Source organism: Lygodium microphyllum, chromosome 2 (genome assembly GCF_053477565.2).
Source record: "Lygodium microphyllum isolate KBCC chromosome 2, Lygodium_microphyllum_v1.1.10, whole genome shotgun sequence".
NCBI lineage: Eukaryota > Viridiplantae > Streptophyta > Polypodiopsida > Schizaeales > Lygodiaceae > Lygodium > Lygodium microphyllum.
This window is the reverse complement of record NC_141136.1, coordinates 98124903-98144656: the sequence shown is the minus strand read 5'-3', so window position 1 is coordinate 98144656 and position 19754 is coordinate 98124903. Positions and strand designations below refer to the sequence as shown.

The following is a 19754-nucleotide window of genomic DNA, read 5'->3' as shown; positions in this document are numbered from 1 at the left end:
CTCGTAGAAGGTTGGCAATCGAGGTTGGGAGATGATGTGTTGAATGAAATCGAAGTATTTTGCGGGCAACTTATTCAAGAAGAATGTAACCTGATCATCATCTGACTTTGGAGAGCCAATAGTGGCAAACACGGCAAGTAACCGCCTATAGTCAACCAGCTTGACTTTCAGATCATCCCTTTCCTTAAGAGAGAACTCTTGAAGCTCAAAGTCGAGATTGATGCGCCGAGTATGATCACGAGCCGCGTAGCAGTCGAGAAGGTGACTCCAACGCTCTGACGCGAGCGGGAAGTACTAAAGGGTGGCATTCTCCCTAACAAAGTACCATGGTGCAAAGAGATAGAGAATGGAGTGGAGAAGGAAAAGGTGCTAGGAGCGGAGATGGAAGATCCAACCCCTAGGGTGTGTGAAGCAGATGTGGAGTGTAATCCAAGATTTTGGAAAGATGATGAGAGATGATCAAGGTGTGATATAGAAGAGGGTGGAATGGGAGGGAAGTAAGAAGTGTGTGTGATATGCTCAAATAAAACAGAAGCTGTAGATGTACCTGTATTCCATCTGCTTCGTGAGCCCCCTCTATTGAAGTTCACATACGCAAAGCCATCCGGATCCTGTACCTCAAAAGAAGAAACAGGCGAGGGTTTTGATTCATGCAACACAAAAGAATTATACAAACCTGACATTGGACCTGGCTGAGATGATGAAGATGGATCGCCAGACGTTCCAAATGCCGTATGTCCTCCATGATCGGAGAGGTGGCCAACCACACCAATCGGTCCGAATGTGGTAGCAAAACTGGTAGAAGGGGTGTAGACATCACCGTCCTTGTTGCAATAGTACTCCTCAAAGTCCTCCTTTGTCATGTTAGTGAAATCTGGTGAAGGGGGAGTGTTGTCCTCCTCACCGAGTCCATAATGCCGTCTCCGGGCCTCCAATGATGGAGAAGATTGATAAGACATCATAGGAACTGGAGAAGGTGTCTGGGACATTGTGATTCGGTTACGAGTCATATTGTGTGCCTTGCACAAAGACTAGCTCTCAACAATATCCGCAGGATACTCTTTACAAGAGCATCGGCTTTGATACCATATTAAGAAGGCTGCTAGGGTTTGCACTGAGGACACACAAAGTGTACGACCACGACAAAAACACAAAGACACAGACACAGGCACAGAGGGCAAAAATCAAACCCTAAACGCAAAACTCAAAACTCAAACACAAAAACTCAAACACAAACAGAAGAAGGGAGAGAGAGAACACAACTCTGAAGTGAATGAATGTTGTAAATGAATGTAAGAGTGTACATTGTGCTCAACAGCAGAGCAATGTCAGAGTGTGACGTCCATCGTAGATGGATCCCAAGTTTATGACCACCAGTCGGAGTGTAGGAGTGTTCAATAGTGAATGGCAGCAGGCTGGTCACCAAAACGCAGCAATCTGGAGGCTCGAAACTGGTAAACACAACAGTATACCACCGATCGGGGTTGGAAACTGTGCACAGTCTGCTGTAAACAACAGGCTGAAACAGTGTCTGAGAGTGTCAGGGCCTGTAATGCTGAAAATGCAGGTTGGTTGACCCTGGAGATGATGGACAGCAGGCTGAACAGTAGTCTGGGACAGTTTGGAGCAGTCACCAGCAGCTGAGAGTTATCGCCTACAGCAATGGACAAGCTGAAGATGATGTGGCTGCAGTCGATGATGGCTGGACAACAGATGGAGGCGGGCTGCAGGCTGGAAACTGGGCGCCGACAGTAGCAGAGGGTGTGTGGGCTGGTGTAACCTGCAAAACAAAGATGATAGCTGAATGGGGGTAGCCTGTCTATTTATAGATGTGGAAGGGCGCCCCAAAAATTAGGGTTTCCACTAAACTTTCTCCAACCACTCCCCGTTTTAGGGTTTCCACTGAACTCTCTCGAATCGCTCCCCATTTTAGGGTTTTACTTTAAAAGATCATTTTTAGTGTGTTTTGGGACTATTTAAGAGGCTAATCAGCAAGTAATGCATATTTTAACTCAACACTCACCTACGTTTTTAGTCTTTCTCTCTCTTGCAATGATATATTTGTGTACAGCCATCTACTCTTTGTAGTGCCTCCTCTTGGAAGAGGGTGTTGGCTAGAAGTGTAGTTGCATGAGCGTTCTCAGCTTCTTCGGTTCTTATTACTCTTCTTGTAAGATTTGTCTTTGATGTGGCCTATAGGTTAGTGAAGGCGGTTCATACCTGAGTGTAAGCTTGTTGAATATATGTATGCTCCCTTGTTAGGGTCGCTACTTTAGCTTTTCCTTGTTCCATTTGCACCCTGCATTTGGCCAGTTGTACCTTGGCTTCCTCCCCTTGCTTTGCACCTCTGCCATATCTCGAATCTAGACCTTCAATTCTTCTACTTCGTTGCCCTTTTCCCTTACACCATTGCACCTCACTCAATTGTTCCTTGCTTTGTTGGGTCTCACTCTCATGTCTTGTGTGAGGAAGAATGTGAGAATGACAATACTTTGAACTTAATCAACTTGATCAATTATCACCATGAAAAATTAAAAGATAGATAGATAGAGAAACAAAGAGACACATACACAGAGAGAGAGAGAGAGAGAGAGAGAGAGGAGTCGACACCACATTGAGAGGGAAACTGTCCTCTCCCTCTTTTTAAAAATTTATTGAAACAAAACCATGGGTACCGAGTGCTTGAACCATATACAAAAGAGCTGATTTGTTGCAATTCTGAAAACTAGAGTTTTGAAGCCCTAGTTTTTGCAAACTCCGGGCAACAAGTTGATTCTCTTCTTTAGTGTTTGAATTAGATCAAGCTAAGCAAAAAATGTTTCTTAGATTAGAGATAGATAGGAGAGTACAAAGCATGCGGCTGAAATTTCAGCACGAGAGATTGTTTCAAATGAAGAGAGAGACCTCCAATATATAGGTGTGGGGCTTGGATGCTCAAAAGTGGAAAGTAGAGACTACAAGTGACAAGTGTTTGCTGAAAATGACAAGTATAGGGACACTCGTCTCTTCAAAATGACACATATTCTCTTCTAGATGCCATATGTCACTTTTCTAGAAAAAGAAGCTTCCGAACCTTCTAATCTAAAAATCTCTCAGATGGTTAAGAATTTGAGATAGATGCTAAAGACAAAATTGTTCCTTGAAAAATTCGAGCCTTTGACAAGAACAAAATTTCCATTTAAACAACTTTCAAAAATAGTAATCTCCTAAATTTTAGAAGTTAAATTTAGCTTTTGGAGACTTTTATTGTATAGATTCACCGGTTCGTGGTTTGTTTCTTCGATCATGAGCATCTGATTTCACTTTCTAAAGCCACTCATTATATTGACTTCTAATCAATGTGACTATCTGAGTGTAAAAGTCTTAATCATCTGAGCTTTCTGATCAATCTAACCACCCAACTAAAACTTTTAATTTCTCTTGGGTATCTTGTCAATGACGTCCCAAGTATAATTATAGGGCATTCTAGCCATTGGCCACCCTTAACTAGAAAGATAAACATTTAATCATATCTTGAAATACTTAAATAATACAAATCACCTTTCAAAGTAAATGAGCATCAAATTGATTTGGAATCATTAAGCCAATATATCTTGGTAATAATTGATATACAAAAGGTTCGTTACATCACTCCCTCTTGAGATCTGTCTTATCCTCAAGATATTGCTTGAAGTATTTTTTATCCTACAACTTCATAAGCTACAAGTATTTTTGGATAGTCTTTAAAATACTCGTCTAACATCCATTTAGAATCTAAATGAGAGTACTTTTTAAATTTCAAATGAAATTTTCTAAAAATATTTTTTCCTTGTTTTCTGATCATATAAAAGACTATTTACTCTGGTTGAAGTATCTCCTCCTGTTGATCTACTTTAGGTGAATTCTCTATTACAAGTTCCAATGGTGAAGGCCCTATATAAGGCTTTAGAAGATGGATATGAGAAACATTGTAAATTCTCTAATGCTCTGGAAGTTGTAACCTGTAAACAAACATCATTAATTTTTTCAGTGACTTAAAATAACCCCTAATTTCTTGATGCGAGCTTAGTGACTTGAGATGAAGGCTTATTAGAGCTTTTTAGATGAGCTTTGTCAAGAATTTCAACCATAGCAAATCTTCTTTTCGTAAAATCAATTGCCTTCAATGCTTATTTGCTGCTTCCTTTTGTTTCTCTTGAGATCTTTGAATAGCTTGTCTAACTTGGGTGAATGTTGTATCCATATCATGCACGAACTCATCAGCATCAATATCTCCTTGAGAATAGATAATAAGAGTGGTTTTCCATATATGATCTCAAATGATACTTTACTTGTAGAAATATAAACTGTGTTGTTATAGGCATATTCTACCAAAGACAAATACTTTTTCCATTGTTGATTGCTTCATAGCAATAGCACTTCAATATATCCAATATTGTAACATTGGCTATCTCACTTTGATCATCTGTTGAAAGATGATTAAAAAAAAGAAACAGTGAGCTTTGTACCCAAACTTTCAAAAAGAGCTCACCAAAAGAGACTAGTGGTTCATGAATCTCTATCACCCACAATGGATTGTGGTAATCCATGATACTTAAAGATTTGTTGAATAAATATTCTGGCCATATGTTGAGACTCAATAGTCTTCTTGATTGGAATAAAATGAGTATGTTTGCTAAACCTGTCAATGATAGTCCATATGTCATCTTTGCCATTTACTGATTTTAGCAAACCAAAAATAAAATCAATAGCAATGATTTCCCAAGGTTGGCACGGAATTGATAATGATTGCAAAAGCCATGCAGGCTTTTGGCGATCAAACTTGATTTTTTGGCACACAATACATTCTTTGATAAATTGCTCAATGTCTCATCGAAGACTTGACCAAAAGAAATATATTTCAAGTGCCTTGGTTAAAGCCAAGATACCACAATGAGCCATGTAAGGTACCGCACGACATTCTTCCATTATATTAAGCTTGAAATCTTTAGTAACGCATAACTTATTCTCTATCATAAGAAACCCATCTTTAATAACATAAGAGTTTACGCTTTTACCAAGTTGTAAATTCTCCCAAATGATTTTAAAATCTTCATCAGAAGCATACATGTCCCTCGTACTAGTGAAATTTGTATGATGAATCATGGACACTGTATGAATCTAAGGTCTTCTTGATAGGACATCAGCTGCCTTATTTTGCTTTCCAAGAATATGCAGTATTTGAAAGTTAAATTGAGCTAAATAATTGGCCCATCGAATATGCTTTTCAAAAATCTTTGGTTGATTAAGAAAATGTCTCAAAGTGTATGGTTTGTCTTAATGAGAAATTCTCCACCTAAAAGATAGTGTCTCCAATCTTTTAAAGCTTGAATAATGGCCATTAACTCATTTTCATAGGTAGTCGCATTTCTTTCTTTATTTTGCAACCTTCTGTTTACATAAGCAATTGCATGCCCTTCCTAGTTTAAGACTACGCCAATGCAGCCTCCTAAAGCATCACATTTCACAAACAAAGGTCTTGACGAATTAGGTATAATCAAAACAGGTCCTTTGCTAATATAGAACTTTAGAGCTTCAAAAGCTTCCTTCCCTAGTTTGGTCCATCAGATGCTAGTGCTTTCTTGGTTAAAGCATGCAATGATCAAGCAACCACTACAAACCATTTAATGAATCTTCTGTAATAAGAGCATAATCCCAAAAAACTTCGAACTTCATGAATACTAGTCAATTCAAGCCAATCTAATAAAGTTTCTGTTTGCGGAGTTCTTAAAATACTATTTTCAAGTGTTGCTTATGCTCTTCTTCATCTTTTGAATGAACCAATATATCATCAAAGAAAGTACCTGTTGTAAACTTTTGATGTGCACTAAAGATTATTTCCATCATTCTATTAAAGGTTACAGGAGCATTGGTGAGACCGAATGGTAGCACAAGAAACTCATACAATCCAAAGGTTGTCCTAAATACTATTTTATGAATATCTTGAGGAGCAATCCTTATCTAATGGTAGCCACCCTTCAAGTCAATCCAGCTGAATACTTTGGATCCATTCAATCTATCCAAGATTTCATCAATTCTTGGAATGGGAAACCTATTCTGAATTGTAGTTTTGTTAGGACCCTATAGTCCACACACATGTGCCAAGATTCATCTTTCCTCTGCACTAAGAGGTCTGGAGAGCAAAAAGGTGAGGAACTGGGTCTTATTAGACCCTTCTCCAAGAGCTCATTCACTTGCTTCATGATCTCCTCCTGTTTTGTTGGACTCGCACGATAGGGTGGCCTATTTAGAGGTGAGCTCCCAAGAATGAGATCAATGTAATGATCTTCTAGCCTCTCTGGTGGTAACTAGTCAAGTAAAGTGTCTGCAAAACAATCTTCATACTCCTTTAAGAAACTCATTTGGTCCTCATTCATATTTGAGATGGATTCTTCAATTTTAGACTCTTTGTTAGGATCTTTAAGAAAAATCAAATAAAACCAAAAAGACTTTTTCATTGCTTTACAAATTTGTACATGGGATAAGATGGGAATAGAGTTTTCTTCCACTCCCACATTAAAAGATACATTTTTACCCTCAAAGGGAATCTAAACTTATTTTGATTCCAATCAATGGTTGGATCTATTCTTCTACGCCAAGGTATTTCTAATACAACATCACAATGACCAAGATCTCCCATGACAAAGCTCTCATGATCTACATAATCTCCTATCTCAATTCGTAGTTTCCCAAGAATGGGAGTAACTTCAGACTCCATTCCTTGAAAAGCAGCACCTAACATTTCTGGTGTTCCAAACCTCTCCTTTGGTAGATGTAGAGCTTCAACAATCGGAGGATGGATATAATGATATGTAGCCCTTGTATCAAAATGAATGAGAACAAGTTGATTAGCAATCTTACCCAAGCCATAAAAAGCTTCCTTTTCTCTGATGGAGTTTCATCCTGTTGCAAGGATTCCTTAGGTACAGCATTTGATTGAGGTATCTTTTGGGACTCATTTTTCTTCTTTGCCTTATTAGGGCATTGACCAGCCATGCGTTCTTTTTCTCCACAAGAGAAACATCGTCCTTCTCTTATATATTTTGCTAACTGCTGATACATTGCTTCTTTTTTAATGGCAAAGGTGGTCTACCTCCATCCTTATGCTTTGGTTCATGTTTATCTGCCTTATTTTGGTCAAACATCTTGATCTTCTTCCTTTGTGGTTCTTCTTTTGGGGCTTCACCAAGCATCCATGGCATATGCAGTCCTTCACCTTCTAAGGCTAGATCTTAGGCTACTTTTAAAGTATCAGGCTTTGTCATCTTGATAGCTCGCCGTACCGTCGGATATAATCCATGGATAAACTTTCTCATCTCTATATTGGAAGGAACTTCATTAAGAGATATAAACTTCAGAGAAACAACTGCAAACCTATTGATATATATTTCAACATTGTCTCCATGGCTTTATTTTAGCTCATCCCATTCTTGTTGCACATCAACTTCAAAGGATAAAGGCAAAAACTTCATGTTGAACATCTCCTTAATCTATTTCCAAGACTTGGGTTTCTTTTTCTCTTAAACAACTTTGAGCCACCAATTCAAAGCGGCATCATTTAGATGCATTTTAACCATTCTTTTTTTTTTTTTTGTATAATCTTCACCACCAAAAGCAACATCAAACTGTCTAGTAAGAGACAGCTTTCTAAGAATCTCTCTTACCATAGAAAACATCAAACTTGACACTCTTCTCTCCAGTCTTGAAGTCTCTTTTAGCATCGTTTTCCTTTGCTAAAAGCATCTTTGGAAATTCAGCTACCATGGAAATAGTCGGTTCTTTGACTTTCTCCATGCTCTTCTCCATGGAGGGATTCTTGGATCAAGAGGAGGCAGCTTGTGTATGATGAGACTTTGAAGTCACTACTTGGGTGGATACTTGAACGATAGGTGATATGTTACCTTTCATAGACTTAGTTGCATCAATAACATTGATACCTGCTAAGGTATGCCTTTGCAACCATGATACCATCTGTCTCAAGAGCCTTCTCAGTAAGGAAATCTTCAAATACCTTCGCTTCAGCCCGTGCTTTAGCCCTTCTCTCCATCAAAGCTTGAATTTCCAGATCAGTTTCCAGCTCCTTGTATCTTTGTATCGTCTCATAATCAGAGAAGCATACAAATACAGAGTCCTGAGAGCCTTCTAGTTGTTCACCAAAATTCTCCTCTTCGCCTATTGACATGCTGAGAAAATTGGATCCAAAGGTCTTGTCACCTAAAAAAGTTATTGCAAGGAAGAAGTCCTTGCTCTAATACCAATGTAAGTGCGGGGAAGAACGTGAGAATGACAATACTTTGAACTTAACCAACTTGATAAATTATCACCATGAAAAATTAGAAGAGAGAGAGAGAGAGAGAGAGAAAGAGAGAAGTCGACACCACGTGGAGAGGGGAACCAGCCCCTTCATCTTTTCAAGAATTTGTTGAAACAAAACCACGAGCACCAAGTGCCTGAATCATATACAAAAGGATTGATTTGTTGCAATTCTAAAAACTAGGGTTTTGAAATCCTAATTTCTACAAACTCCAAGCAACAAGTTGATTCTCTTCTTTAGTGCTTGAATTAGATCAAGCTAAGTAGAAAGTGTTTCTTGGATTAGAGATCGATAGGAGAGTACAAAGCATGCAGCTAAAATTTCACCATGAGAGCTTGTTTCAAATGAAGAGAGAGACCTCCAATATATAGGTGTGGGGCTTGGATGCTCAAAAGTGAAAAGTAAAGGCTACAAATGACAAGTGTTTGCTGAAAATGACAAGTGTAGGGACACTCGTCTCTTCAAAATGACACATGTTCTTTTCTAAATGCCATATGTCACTTTTCTAGATAAAGAAGCTTCCAAACCTTCTACTCTAAAAATCTCTCAAATGGTTAAAATTTTGAGATAGCTATTGACAACAAAAGAGTTCCTTGCAAGATTGTGCAACCTTTAACGTAAACAAAATTTCCATTTGAGCAACTTTCAAAAATAGTAACCTCCTAAATTTTAGGAGTTTCCAAATTTAGCTTTTGAAAAGCTTTGTTATATAGGTTTACTAGTTCATAGTTTGTTTCTTCAAACATGAGCATCTAGTTTTACTTTTTGAAACCACTTATTATATAGGCTTCTAGTCAATGTGACTATCTGAGTGTAAAAGTCTTAGTAATTTGAGCTTTCTGGTCAATCTAACCGCCCAACTAAAACTTTTAATTTCTCTTGGACATCTCGTCAATAACAACCCAAGTATAATCATAGGGTGTTTTAGCCATTGGCTACCCTTAACTAGAAATATGAACATTTAATCATATATTGAAATACTTAAATAATACAGATCGCCTTTCAAAATACATAAGCATCAAATTGATTAGGAATCATTGAGCCAATATGTCTTGGTAATAATTGATATACAAAAGGTTTGTTATACTTTCTCAGCAACAGATGCTGCAATGGTAGAAATAACAATTCTCAAGCATGCTAGACTTTACAATTGCTGAGTACCTAGCGGTGAAGAACGTAGCAAGTGATGTTTTCAAGGCAACACATGACTCAGATGAGAGTAGAGCCATACAATATCACACTAGCTCTTTCCTCTATGTTTGTAAGCTTTCTTGATCGTCTACAAAGTATGCTTTGGCCCTTGTAATCAACTTCATGATAGTTTCAATCCACATATCATTCAAATTCTACTTTGTGATATCCCTTGATATTATATTCTCCATGAGACCCTCCGGGATTCTACTCGCTAATTAGTTGAGCTTCTAGGTTAACGCAATGCAAAAGACTTAAGCCATGACCTTCAACTCTTCATTTGAGATTTCACTAAAAGTAGCCCATCATTATTCGGTTCTACCTTGTCATGTTGCATGTTTGACACCATTATTGTTTTCTTTCTTGGTTCATATTTCTCTTCCCACACTTTAAGCCCAAGGCCTACTAAACTAGCTAGGGTATAAGGGCTACCAGACAATATTTCTTCTCATCACCTTCTATAAAGCTAACAATATTAGTTTTGGTCTCCACTTTGAAATTTTAGATGAAGATTAAATAACATAACATGTGGGTTGGCCCGCTCATAGCCTTGACATAGATAGCAAGTCTATATTTTCCACTCCCTTTGGTCATACTATTACTCTCTATGACTTTGTCTAGATTGCTCAAGAGGCAAAATTTCAATTCTCCAACATTCCAAAACTCTGATCAGAGATCAAATAATTGTTGATGCTCAATAGTGAAGACAATCTTGTCCCAATTCTTGCTATCCCTAACAACTTTAACTCCTTAAGAAACTACTCACTTTCCTTCCCTAAACCATTAGTTACTCTCTCTGTCAAGCAAAAGAAACCAATAGCTCCAAGATTATAGTAGATAAATCTCAATCTCATCCACCATAGTCTTGATCTATAGTCAAAGGTGACCTCACGATCCTTGTGTCATTGACTCAAGATCCAAGCTCTTAATCTAAACCTTAAGTCTCCTCCAAGCTTCCACTGCCATTGCAAGAGAATGACACAAGAAGGAGAAGGTTGGAATATAGCTAGGAGTAGACACTCTGAAGCCTTCTCCAACTTGCACTGCCATTGCAAGAGAATAAGGCAAGAAAGAGAAGGTTGGAATACATATGGAAGTAGAAACTTCGAAATAGGCACTTAAATTCTGCTTCTCTTTTTGCCACTGACAATTAACATCTTTCTTATATAATATCTTAAAATATATTAATAGTTATAAACTTGTGTTTTATTTTATAATTCTTTATATGTGATCCCACCCCCCATTCCCGTTCCTTGGATTTGGCCCTATCTCCACCTCTGTATCAACTATCATGCTTCTGATTTATCATCACTACCACATCTAGACCTATCGTGCTACAAATGCAGCCCCTTGTACTGCTACCACAACTACTAGACGACTTGCATTTTGCTAGGTCACTCTAATTCTCATCATCAAGCATATCTACCATATTGCCACTCATATAGTTTGGTATTACAATTGTTCACACAACCATTGTATTTGTAATGTACTTAGTTACTCTCCACAGAGTTCCTTGTACTTTGTATTTTATCTCGGGCTTTTTGCCGAGATGTTGTTAATAGAAATTTCTTTTCTTTTTAAAAAAACATGTTTGCCACATCATTATTCCACAAGATACATCTTACGTCATCTCTCTTTTTTATCACAACACAACAAAAAATGAATTTGTATCCTTTTGATTATTTTGTGTATGTAATTATTTATTGCATTTGTTCCCTTTGTGATTACTAAAAAGTGCATTAAAATTAGGCACTAAGGAGAGAGAGAGATGATAGAAGAGAGAGTGTATTAAAAGACTGACAAAGAGAGTGGAAGTGACGGACTGAAGGATCAGCCGTAAGGAATGAATGAGAGTGGCCTGTAAATAGGCACAATCAGTCTAGGGGGGCGCCCCTTTTTGGGGCTGCAAACCCAAAATGCAAACTGGGGGTGAAGGGTGAAGGGTTTCTCAACACCCCTTCTCAGGCCCAAAAAGGGGAACAGGAGAAGAGTAAGGTGGAGATGCAATGCTACATGATGAAGAATGCTCATGTAGCAAGTGCCACTTGGATAGTGTTCCTCGTGGGGAAATTGTTCACTTGCCCAAGTGCCATAGTACAAAGATGATGAAATCATGCAATGCATAGGAGGAATGTCAGACTTTGTGTAGTGCCGAGAACCATAAGGATATGTCCGTACTCCATCTCGAGAGTAGGCTACATGCTGACCAAGGGACAAAGGGGATCCACCCTGTAATCTGAGAATACCACTTGAAAGGAGACCTTTGAAGATAGTCAGGAGACTGGATGAGCTGTAGAACCCAAAACTCAACCTCGGGAGAGAAGCCACTAGCTCCGTGACTCCATGCTGGAAGGAATACGAAGGCCCAGCCACCAAGTTGTTGCTAAAGACCCAAGGGCCCCGATCAATGTAGAGACTCTAGATCCTGGGTATGAGTAGAGAAAATGACTGCTCAAAGGAGAGCCACTCCACGAAAGTGAAAGGTGGTGGTTTGTAAAGACCTTCATGGCACATAGAATCCCTCTCTGAATCGGAAGGAGTAGAAGTAGGAGTCCCCCTCTAAAGTCGAAGAAGAACTGGAAGCCCCCTTTGAGGGCGAAGTAAGAAAATCCCTCTCTGAAGCCCAGTCTGTGATAGAAAGGAAATCCAACCACTCATGACTCACAGACTGCGAAGCATCTGATGACGAAGGAAGTGCCTCTGGTCGTGCCAAAGAAGGTATTTGGGGCTCAGAAGAAGAAGCCAGAAAGCACCCAGAAGTGGCCTCTCGAACCTGAGTGGAAGAGGGTGTGGAAGAAGGAGGCTCAGGATGAGCCAAGGGTGGGGAACAGTCACAGGTTCTTAGGAGAGTAGACTGTGGAGGAGATGTGGGCCGTGGAAGCCACTGTACCCAGAAGTGGATGGGGGAAACCTCCGTACAATGGAGTGGTCTCCAGGAGGGCTTATTACCTCGTAAGGTCTTAGAGCCTCCGTGTGCTCGAAAGGACTTAGTGCGCGTCGGTTATGGCTTATTGCCTTGAGCATAATACTCCGATAGCCGATGTAGAATGATCTCTGTGGCCCAAAAAGGAGAGATGGTACAGGAAGTGCCAGGTGGGAGATGCATATACTCCGAGGGGGTAGGGAGCAAAAGTCAAAGTCAACAGTCTTCGGTGGGATGACCGTTTGTGCCGCAGTAGTAGCACCCAGTATAAGGGTAATCTGTCGGTGGAGACGCCATGGTACCGGGGTGGCAAACTAGAGAAGGGAGGGTGGGAGGGAGAAAAAGAATATCTCCCAATGCGCAGCGGAAAAAATAGAGAAATCAAATGTCGATGCCGAACCCACCACCAGTCTTTGTCTTCTCTAATGAGGAGGATTTTTGTGGCTCTCTGAGCACCTCCGGCTCTGATACCATGTCAAAATGACTAAGTGACCAAAGAGACAGTAGGGTTTGCGAGAGAAAACACTGTGTGTGTACGGCAAATACTAAGCGAGAAAAGAAACACTGAAGATTATGAAAGATGAATCATGCTGATGAAGTGAATCTGATACAAGTGTCTCGTAGCACAAAGGAAGCCCTAGAGTGCAAGAAGACTGCCGAAGAAGCCTCTGAGTCTGCAAACATAGGATGAGGAGGTGTCGCCTAGAGTAGGGAGATAACCGATGAAGCCTCCGTCTGCAAACACAAGCCTAATGAGGTGACACCAACTACTAGAGTGACGTCAAAAGGGTGGGAAGCAGCCAAGAACCAAACGCAAGGTGCAACTGCCTCTGATGAAGGGGACGCCTACTACTGGAGAGAGATGCCAGATGGTAAAGAATCTCCCTGGCAGCCAAACGCAAGAAGATGGAGCCCCTAGAGAGTGGAAGATGATGCAAGATAAGGTGGATGCTGACGCCAAGAGAGTGTGGACTCCAAATGCAAGGTGTAGAAGCACACAGATGCTATCACCAACAGTGGAGGATGGACGTTGAAGAGGAGCACACTACCACCATAAACGCAGTCAACTGGAGATGAAGGCTAGCGCCCGAAGAGTGTGAAGATAGTGATAGGAGAGGAGAGAGTGTCAGAAGACTAACGAAGAGAGTGGGAGTGACGGACTGAAGGATCAGTCGTAGGGAATGAATGAGAGAGTGGCCTGTAAATAGCCACAGTCAGTCTAGGGTGGCGCCCCTTTTAGGGGTTGCAAACCCTAAATGAAAAATGCAGAAACGCAAAAAAGTAAACTGCAAGTGAAGGGTCAAGGGTTTCTCAACAATCTATATACTCCCTTTTAGCTTTAGGGTTCTCACTCATGGTTCTGGAGTTCAAATACTCACATGGTATCAAAGCCAACTGCTCTTGACACCTAGCTGTAATAAATTTGTTCATTGTCTCCAAGTTACCCTAACCCTAACTATGTTCTTTTATTAGTTTGTGCTATTGTCATACAACTGTGTTTGAGTTCATGTGTTAGGGTATTTCTCCACAAGTGGCTCTATGGTGGAAGTTGTACCTCTCAGATCACATGCAGCGAGTAGTTGGGCCCCAATGTGACCAACCATTCTTCAACACTTAACTCTAATAGACTACAAATTGCAACAATGGAAGGAGCGGGAGTCCTTTAGGTAGAAACAAGGGGAGGATGTACACACTTTCCTCCCTCGCTTCACTAAATTTCTATTGATGTATTCCTTTCCCCTTATTGGGGATGAGATTGTTTCCAAGTTTAAGGTGGCTTTCTAGAGCTATCGCCATCATCCAAGTGCTCATCTTGACCAGACTGTCTGCATTTTGGTCTTCTCTCTCATCTATGGGGTCATCCTCACCATTGCCTACACTCTGCACCCTATCGCCCGCATTAGACTATTTGCGTTTGCTTCCTACAACTATTGTCGGGTTCTCTCTCTCCTCTACAAATTTGCATTTGCTGCATATTCTCTCTCCTTTTGCTTATCAGCATCAGATCCAATCTTGTGTGGCTCCGTTTACTAGTGTTCCATACACGGAGGCTATCTTGCTGCGTTTCGAAATCCATTTGGAGTACGACACACTCTCCAACTCATAACCTCTACCTTAATCCCAAAGATACAAGAGTTCGAGGTTTAGTATTTACTACATAGTGTGTTTGTTGCATGAGCATTGTATATTCAATAGTCATTCACTTCATTATTCATTGTGTTTACTGTCTCTCTAAGTTACCCTAACTGTAACTGTGTTCTGTATTATCAATTTATGCTTTGTCGTACGATTGGTTTTGTGTTTTCTGTGTTTAGAGTATTTCTTCACATGGTATTAGAGCTAGGTACTCTTTGAGAAACCTTGGCCTTTGATTGGAAAGCTCATCCACAAGATATAGGAACAACAGAAGGGTCAAATGACTTTGAAGCCATTCACGCCACTGCTTCAGTCTCCACAACTAAACATGGACAGAAACGATTAGAAGTGGGCCTCTCAGCTTGCTACTACCCAATCTGACATGAGCACAGAATCATCGAACTACCATGGATTCCACAGACCATATCAAATTTCTACCACTGAGTATAATCTCATCCTTATGCATAGGGCTCAACAGGAGATTGAAGGTAAGCCTGAGTTGTCTCCTTTAGATCCAGTGCACAAAACTAAAGATCTTGCAGGATCTTTGAAATCTCCACTATGAACTAGCCATCCACAAGTGGAACCTAGCTCGGATTACACTACACTTCCATAGTATTTCTTTTCTCCAATGCCACGTATGAACCCTATTATGTCAAATTCTATGCCAACTGATTCTGTATTTTCTATTGGATCGAGGGATACTCATCAAGAAGGGACTCTTCAAAATAACCTTTGGTTTCTAAGTAATGAGGAAGATATGTATTTCTTTATGAACTCAAAACTAGATAAGAAGCTGAAAGAAGAACTTGTAAGTATTCCTTCCCTTCCTTTTCTTTCAAATCATTTTATTTCTCATGGTCAATTTCAAGTAGGTACATCTTCATCTAATGCATTTAATGGACAAAAGAAATCAACCATGTTTCCCACAACAACATCTATCACTAATCCATTTGGGCTTCCACCCATCCCTCCCTCATTTTCTTGCACCTTTCTTTCCTCTTTCATTAAGTACACCACATTTAACACCACTCACCACATCGGGGGGTTCTACACATTTAGGCACAGCCTTTAGGACCTCTACATATCCATTTCTGAGAGGTGTACGTGTGACGAAGGCTCGACCTCCCACACACACACTTTCAAGTGATCCCTCTAGGGATGCATTCCAAACGTACTTGCCTGTGGATCATTTAAAACTATAGTTTGCATTACCTAGTGGACCATCCAATCATTATGTTTTGCCCTAGCTAACATTTGGATAGGGCTATTGTGCTAGTGCCTTGATCTCCACCTACGGTACCATATGGAACTATAACAATTTTGATACCTCCGCATCAATCAGCACTCATTGGACATTAGCAACCTATTTCTACCTATCCATCACTACCCCCTCCTCCTTCTTATCCACCACCATCTTATCCTCCACCCTACCCCACCTATCCACCTTCATAGATACCTGTTGGTTCTAGCTCCTCATCCACCAAGCATGCTTTTAATGAAAAGACTTGTTTCAATGGGTCAAACTACACCACTTGATGAAACTTAATGAGGCATACCTTAGACTCTCAGAACCCATGGGATTTAGTGCAAGGGTTGGAACCCCAACCTGATCCCTCACTTGTTCCATACAAGGTCACCTACTCATGGAAGGCTTGTAATACCTCTGCTATTGTCGAGCTTATACAGAGCTTATTGCCTGAGTTTCACTCTCAACTTCAGCATTTTGACTTAGCATCCAAGCGTTGGGCACACTTGACTTACCGCTATGTGGCTCGAGATAGGACCTATCACATCAATTTGGATCACGAGCTCCAAAACTTTACAATCACAGACGAGGATGACTTGGAAGTCAAGTTGGCTGAGTATCAGTGCCTCCTCGCTGAGTTTTCAACCATTAGGGCTCCTAAGTCCTCTAATGATCAGGTTACCCTGTTCCTTCTATACAAGTGGTCATACATGTGTGCCAATCTCTTCATGACCGCATTAAACTAGAGCAACTAGATCAACATCGAATAGTTTGTTTTTTCATTATTTTTAGTATTTATGAAAAGCCACTAGCATTTAAGAATGCAGAATCACAGTATAGAAAAATGGTATTACAAAAACATCAACAGAAAACGTTTGCATGAGAAAGTGCTAGTAAAAATTGACATGAGGGGTCTTCAAAGTTTTGGCAATGGGTGGGGTGTGATATTACATTATATTATCTTAGACATACACTGATATCTGCCTTGTATAACCCCTCAAGACATTTGACATATAACTGCCATATCCCATGCTCATGTATAAGATGCCTTGGAGGTAACATATCTTTATCCAGACTGTTTTGACACTGTTTCAAGCTTTGAAACATTTTCAAATATTTTGCTTATCAACAATGCTAGAATCACAAGGTGTATGCAACATGATAAAAGCAACATGTCAAATTTATGAGAACTTACCTGCACCAAAGGTAACGAGAGTTTTCAAGCCTCCGCTGTCGCATGTAACCCTGTCGATACCTGCAGAGAGTTTAAAATATGCATTCATCACTATTTGCACGATGGCTGCAAGCATAAGCTGGCTCCCCATTATGTTGGATCACATTGGGACCCAAATCATAAAGGAATGCCCATTGGATCAAAAGTTTCACTGTTTAGGGCATCATGGGCAGACCAAGATACTAGGTTGCTCCTCCTGTGTTTCCTTTTCTTTCAACAAAGGTCAATGTATCAAGTTGCCCCATAAGACGATGCAAGCACAAAAATCAGAAACATTTTGTGCCAAATCAGAGAAACTAAATGCAGTCACCAGCTCCTAATGTGAGGTGTTTGGTTGGGATAAGACAAGCATATCCCAGCAATTAATGCCATGCAATTTGTGACAAGGTCGACCCTTGGTGGTCCCATGGCAACAGCAAGGCACTAGCACAAGACGTTTTCAGCATTTTTCCATGTGGGAAAAGGAGTTCTTTTCTCTTGATTTTCCTACAGCGTTTCACATCGTGAGCTTCTGCTCAGGAGGCATGGTATACCTAGCTAGGTGTGGTGGGAGGAGCCCCCATCCAAGGCCGGCAACCCTGGGCCCCCTAAACTGCACCTAGCCAGGTATGCATTCCTTCATAGGAGCTCATGATCTTATCATAATTCACTATGTAGGAATTATCATGGAAATTGCTCTAAAATCTCGTGTAGTAAAGAAGTCTACTGTGCAGGGCCTGTGTGGTCAGCCTGACAGCGAAGCCCCAGTCCATGGTCGAGACATGACATCACCACTCATAACCATGTGGCGAGGCCTGGGATAGAGATCTACAAGATGGTTTCGGGGGGGTTGGGACAACTCCAAAAATAACACACCTTCGTTCCGAGAGAAGGAACTGTCTCTCTAGATCATGCACCCTGCGCTCTTCGGCCCGAAAATCCATCTCCGCAGTCCTCCATTGGACCTTCTGAGCGCGCCACCGCCGCTCCTCCTCTCTCCAACCCCTTGCCAGCCACGAGTCCAGGGTTTTCAAGGCAGCCTGATTCATGCCGTCTTTCATCTTCGTCGTCATCAACACCAGACGCTGAGACAGAGGTATTCTTCTGAAGCATCGCACAAGCCATGGGTCTTCTGCTTTATCTTTCTCTGATATTGGTGCTGGCCAGCCTGTGCTGGCGTCATGAGACAGGGCCGTCTCTTAGATATTCCCCAGTCTCCATCACCTTCTGAATAACATATTTATGAGATGTCAGAGAGGGTGTGCCTGGTAAGATGCTGTGAACCATTCATGCTACAGTGTGAGCCTTCGTCTCCATCAGAATATCGACTGGTGTACTTCGTTGTTCCTACGACTCTTTGACGTGACGAAGCCATGCAAGGTTTTCTTTTTGGTATATTACATGAGCCCCACTAATGCCACATCGGTAGTCAATAAGCAAGGTTTTCATTGGTTCTTCACACCTATTCTATATATTATTTAAAGATTTGGTTTTGGGATACTATATCGATGACAAGGCCCTCGAGCCTACATGGCAAAAGAGAAAGGTTTGGTATTTCAATCATGATATTCTCTCTCTCTCTCTCAAAATCAATCAAGAAATGTTTGCTTTGCTCTCTCTCTCTTTTGTATAAGCCTAGTCACAATAGACAAGGAGGCTGATGGAGTGTGCCTTTTCTCTCTTTCCCATGTGTAAAGAACCCTCTATATCTCCCCCATGCATATCCCCAAAAAACCTTTTTAATTTACTATGAATATTTTTGAAAAACAAATCTTCTTCTTCACCTCCCCTCTCCCTTTGTGATGTACCTGCACTCATTACTCAGTCAACACGGCACAGAAAGGTAACATGATATGTGAGAGCAAGGTATATTCTTGTATTATTCAATCAAAGAAATGTTACAACATAGGCATATCCTAGGACTACACCCTTATGACGCCACACATAAGAGGGTTCACCACTGGGTACACTACAAGGAATTGGGCAATTAGCGACGGCGGATATCGGCGTCGCTATTAGCGTCGCTATATGCGTCGCTATTGGCGTCACTATTTGCTTGCGACGCAAATAGCGACGCATATAGCGACGCCACAGGAAAAAAACGTGGCTGAAACCCGAGCGCCGTTTTCATTTCTTTTGCTTCGACTTTTGAGAGCGAGAGCGAGGGAGAGAGCGAAGGCTTTGTGAGAGAAGAAGAGGAAGAAGACTTGCTACCGCCGCCGCCGCCGTTGTTCGCGAAGGAGAGGAGGAGCCCTCATTGCAAAGAGAAGCCGTCCCACACTCGCCATATCTCATTGGTGAGTCTCCCTCTCTCTTTCTTTTGCTTGTTGAAGGTTTAAATCGTTCTCTTTTGCTTGTTTAGAAGAGGAAATGAAAGAGAAGGAAAGGGAGAGGGAGAGAGAGGGAGAGGGAGAGGGAGAGGGAGAGAGGGAGAGTGCATTCTCTCTCTCTCTCCCTTTTGCTTGTTTAATGTTTAAATCACTTTCTTTTTGCTTGTTTAGGAGAGGAAACGAGAGAGAAAGAGAGGGAGAGGGAGAGGGAGAGGGAGAGAAAGAGAAAGAGAAAGAAAAAGAGAAAGAGAGGGAGGGGGAGGGGGAGGAAATGAGAGAGGGAGAGAAAGAGAAAGAGAGGGAGAAGGAGGGAGAGTGCATTCTCTCTCTCCCTCTCCCTTTTGCTTGTTTAATGTTTAAATCACTTTATTTTTTGCTTG

At 40.9% G+C, this 19754-nt stretch overlaps 1 protein-coding gene across 3 annotated transcripts in view; it reads right to left on the bottom strand.

The window, feature by feature from the left end:
- Positions 1-18385, bottom strand: part of LOC148040066 (uncharacterized) — a 91966-nt gene extending 73581 nt beyond the window's left edge. For all 3 annotated transcript variants that reach the window (XM_087696566.1, XM_087696567.1, XM_087696568.1), the window contains exons 1-2: positions 17921-18385; positions 17027-17086 (exon numbers count right to left, since the gene is read on the bottom strand). In XM_087696566.1, coding sequence (XP_087552692.1) covers positions 17027-17086; positions 17921-18117 — 257 coding nt within the window. In that variant the 5' untranslated portion in view covers positions 18118-18385. The remainder of the gene's footprint in view (positions 1-17026; positions 17087-17920) is intronic.
- Between the last annotated feature and the right edge of the window lie 1369 nt (positions 18386-19754).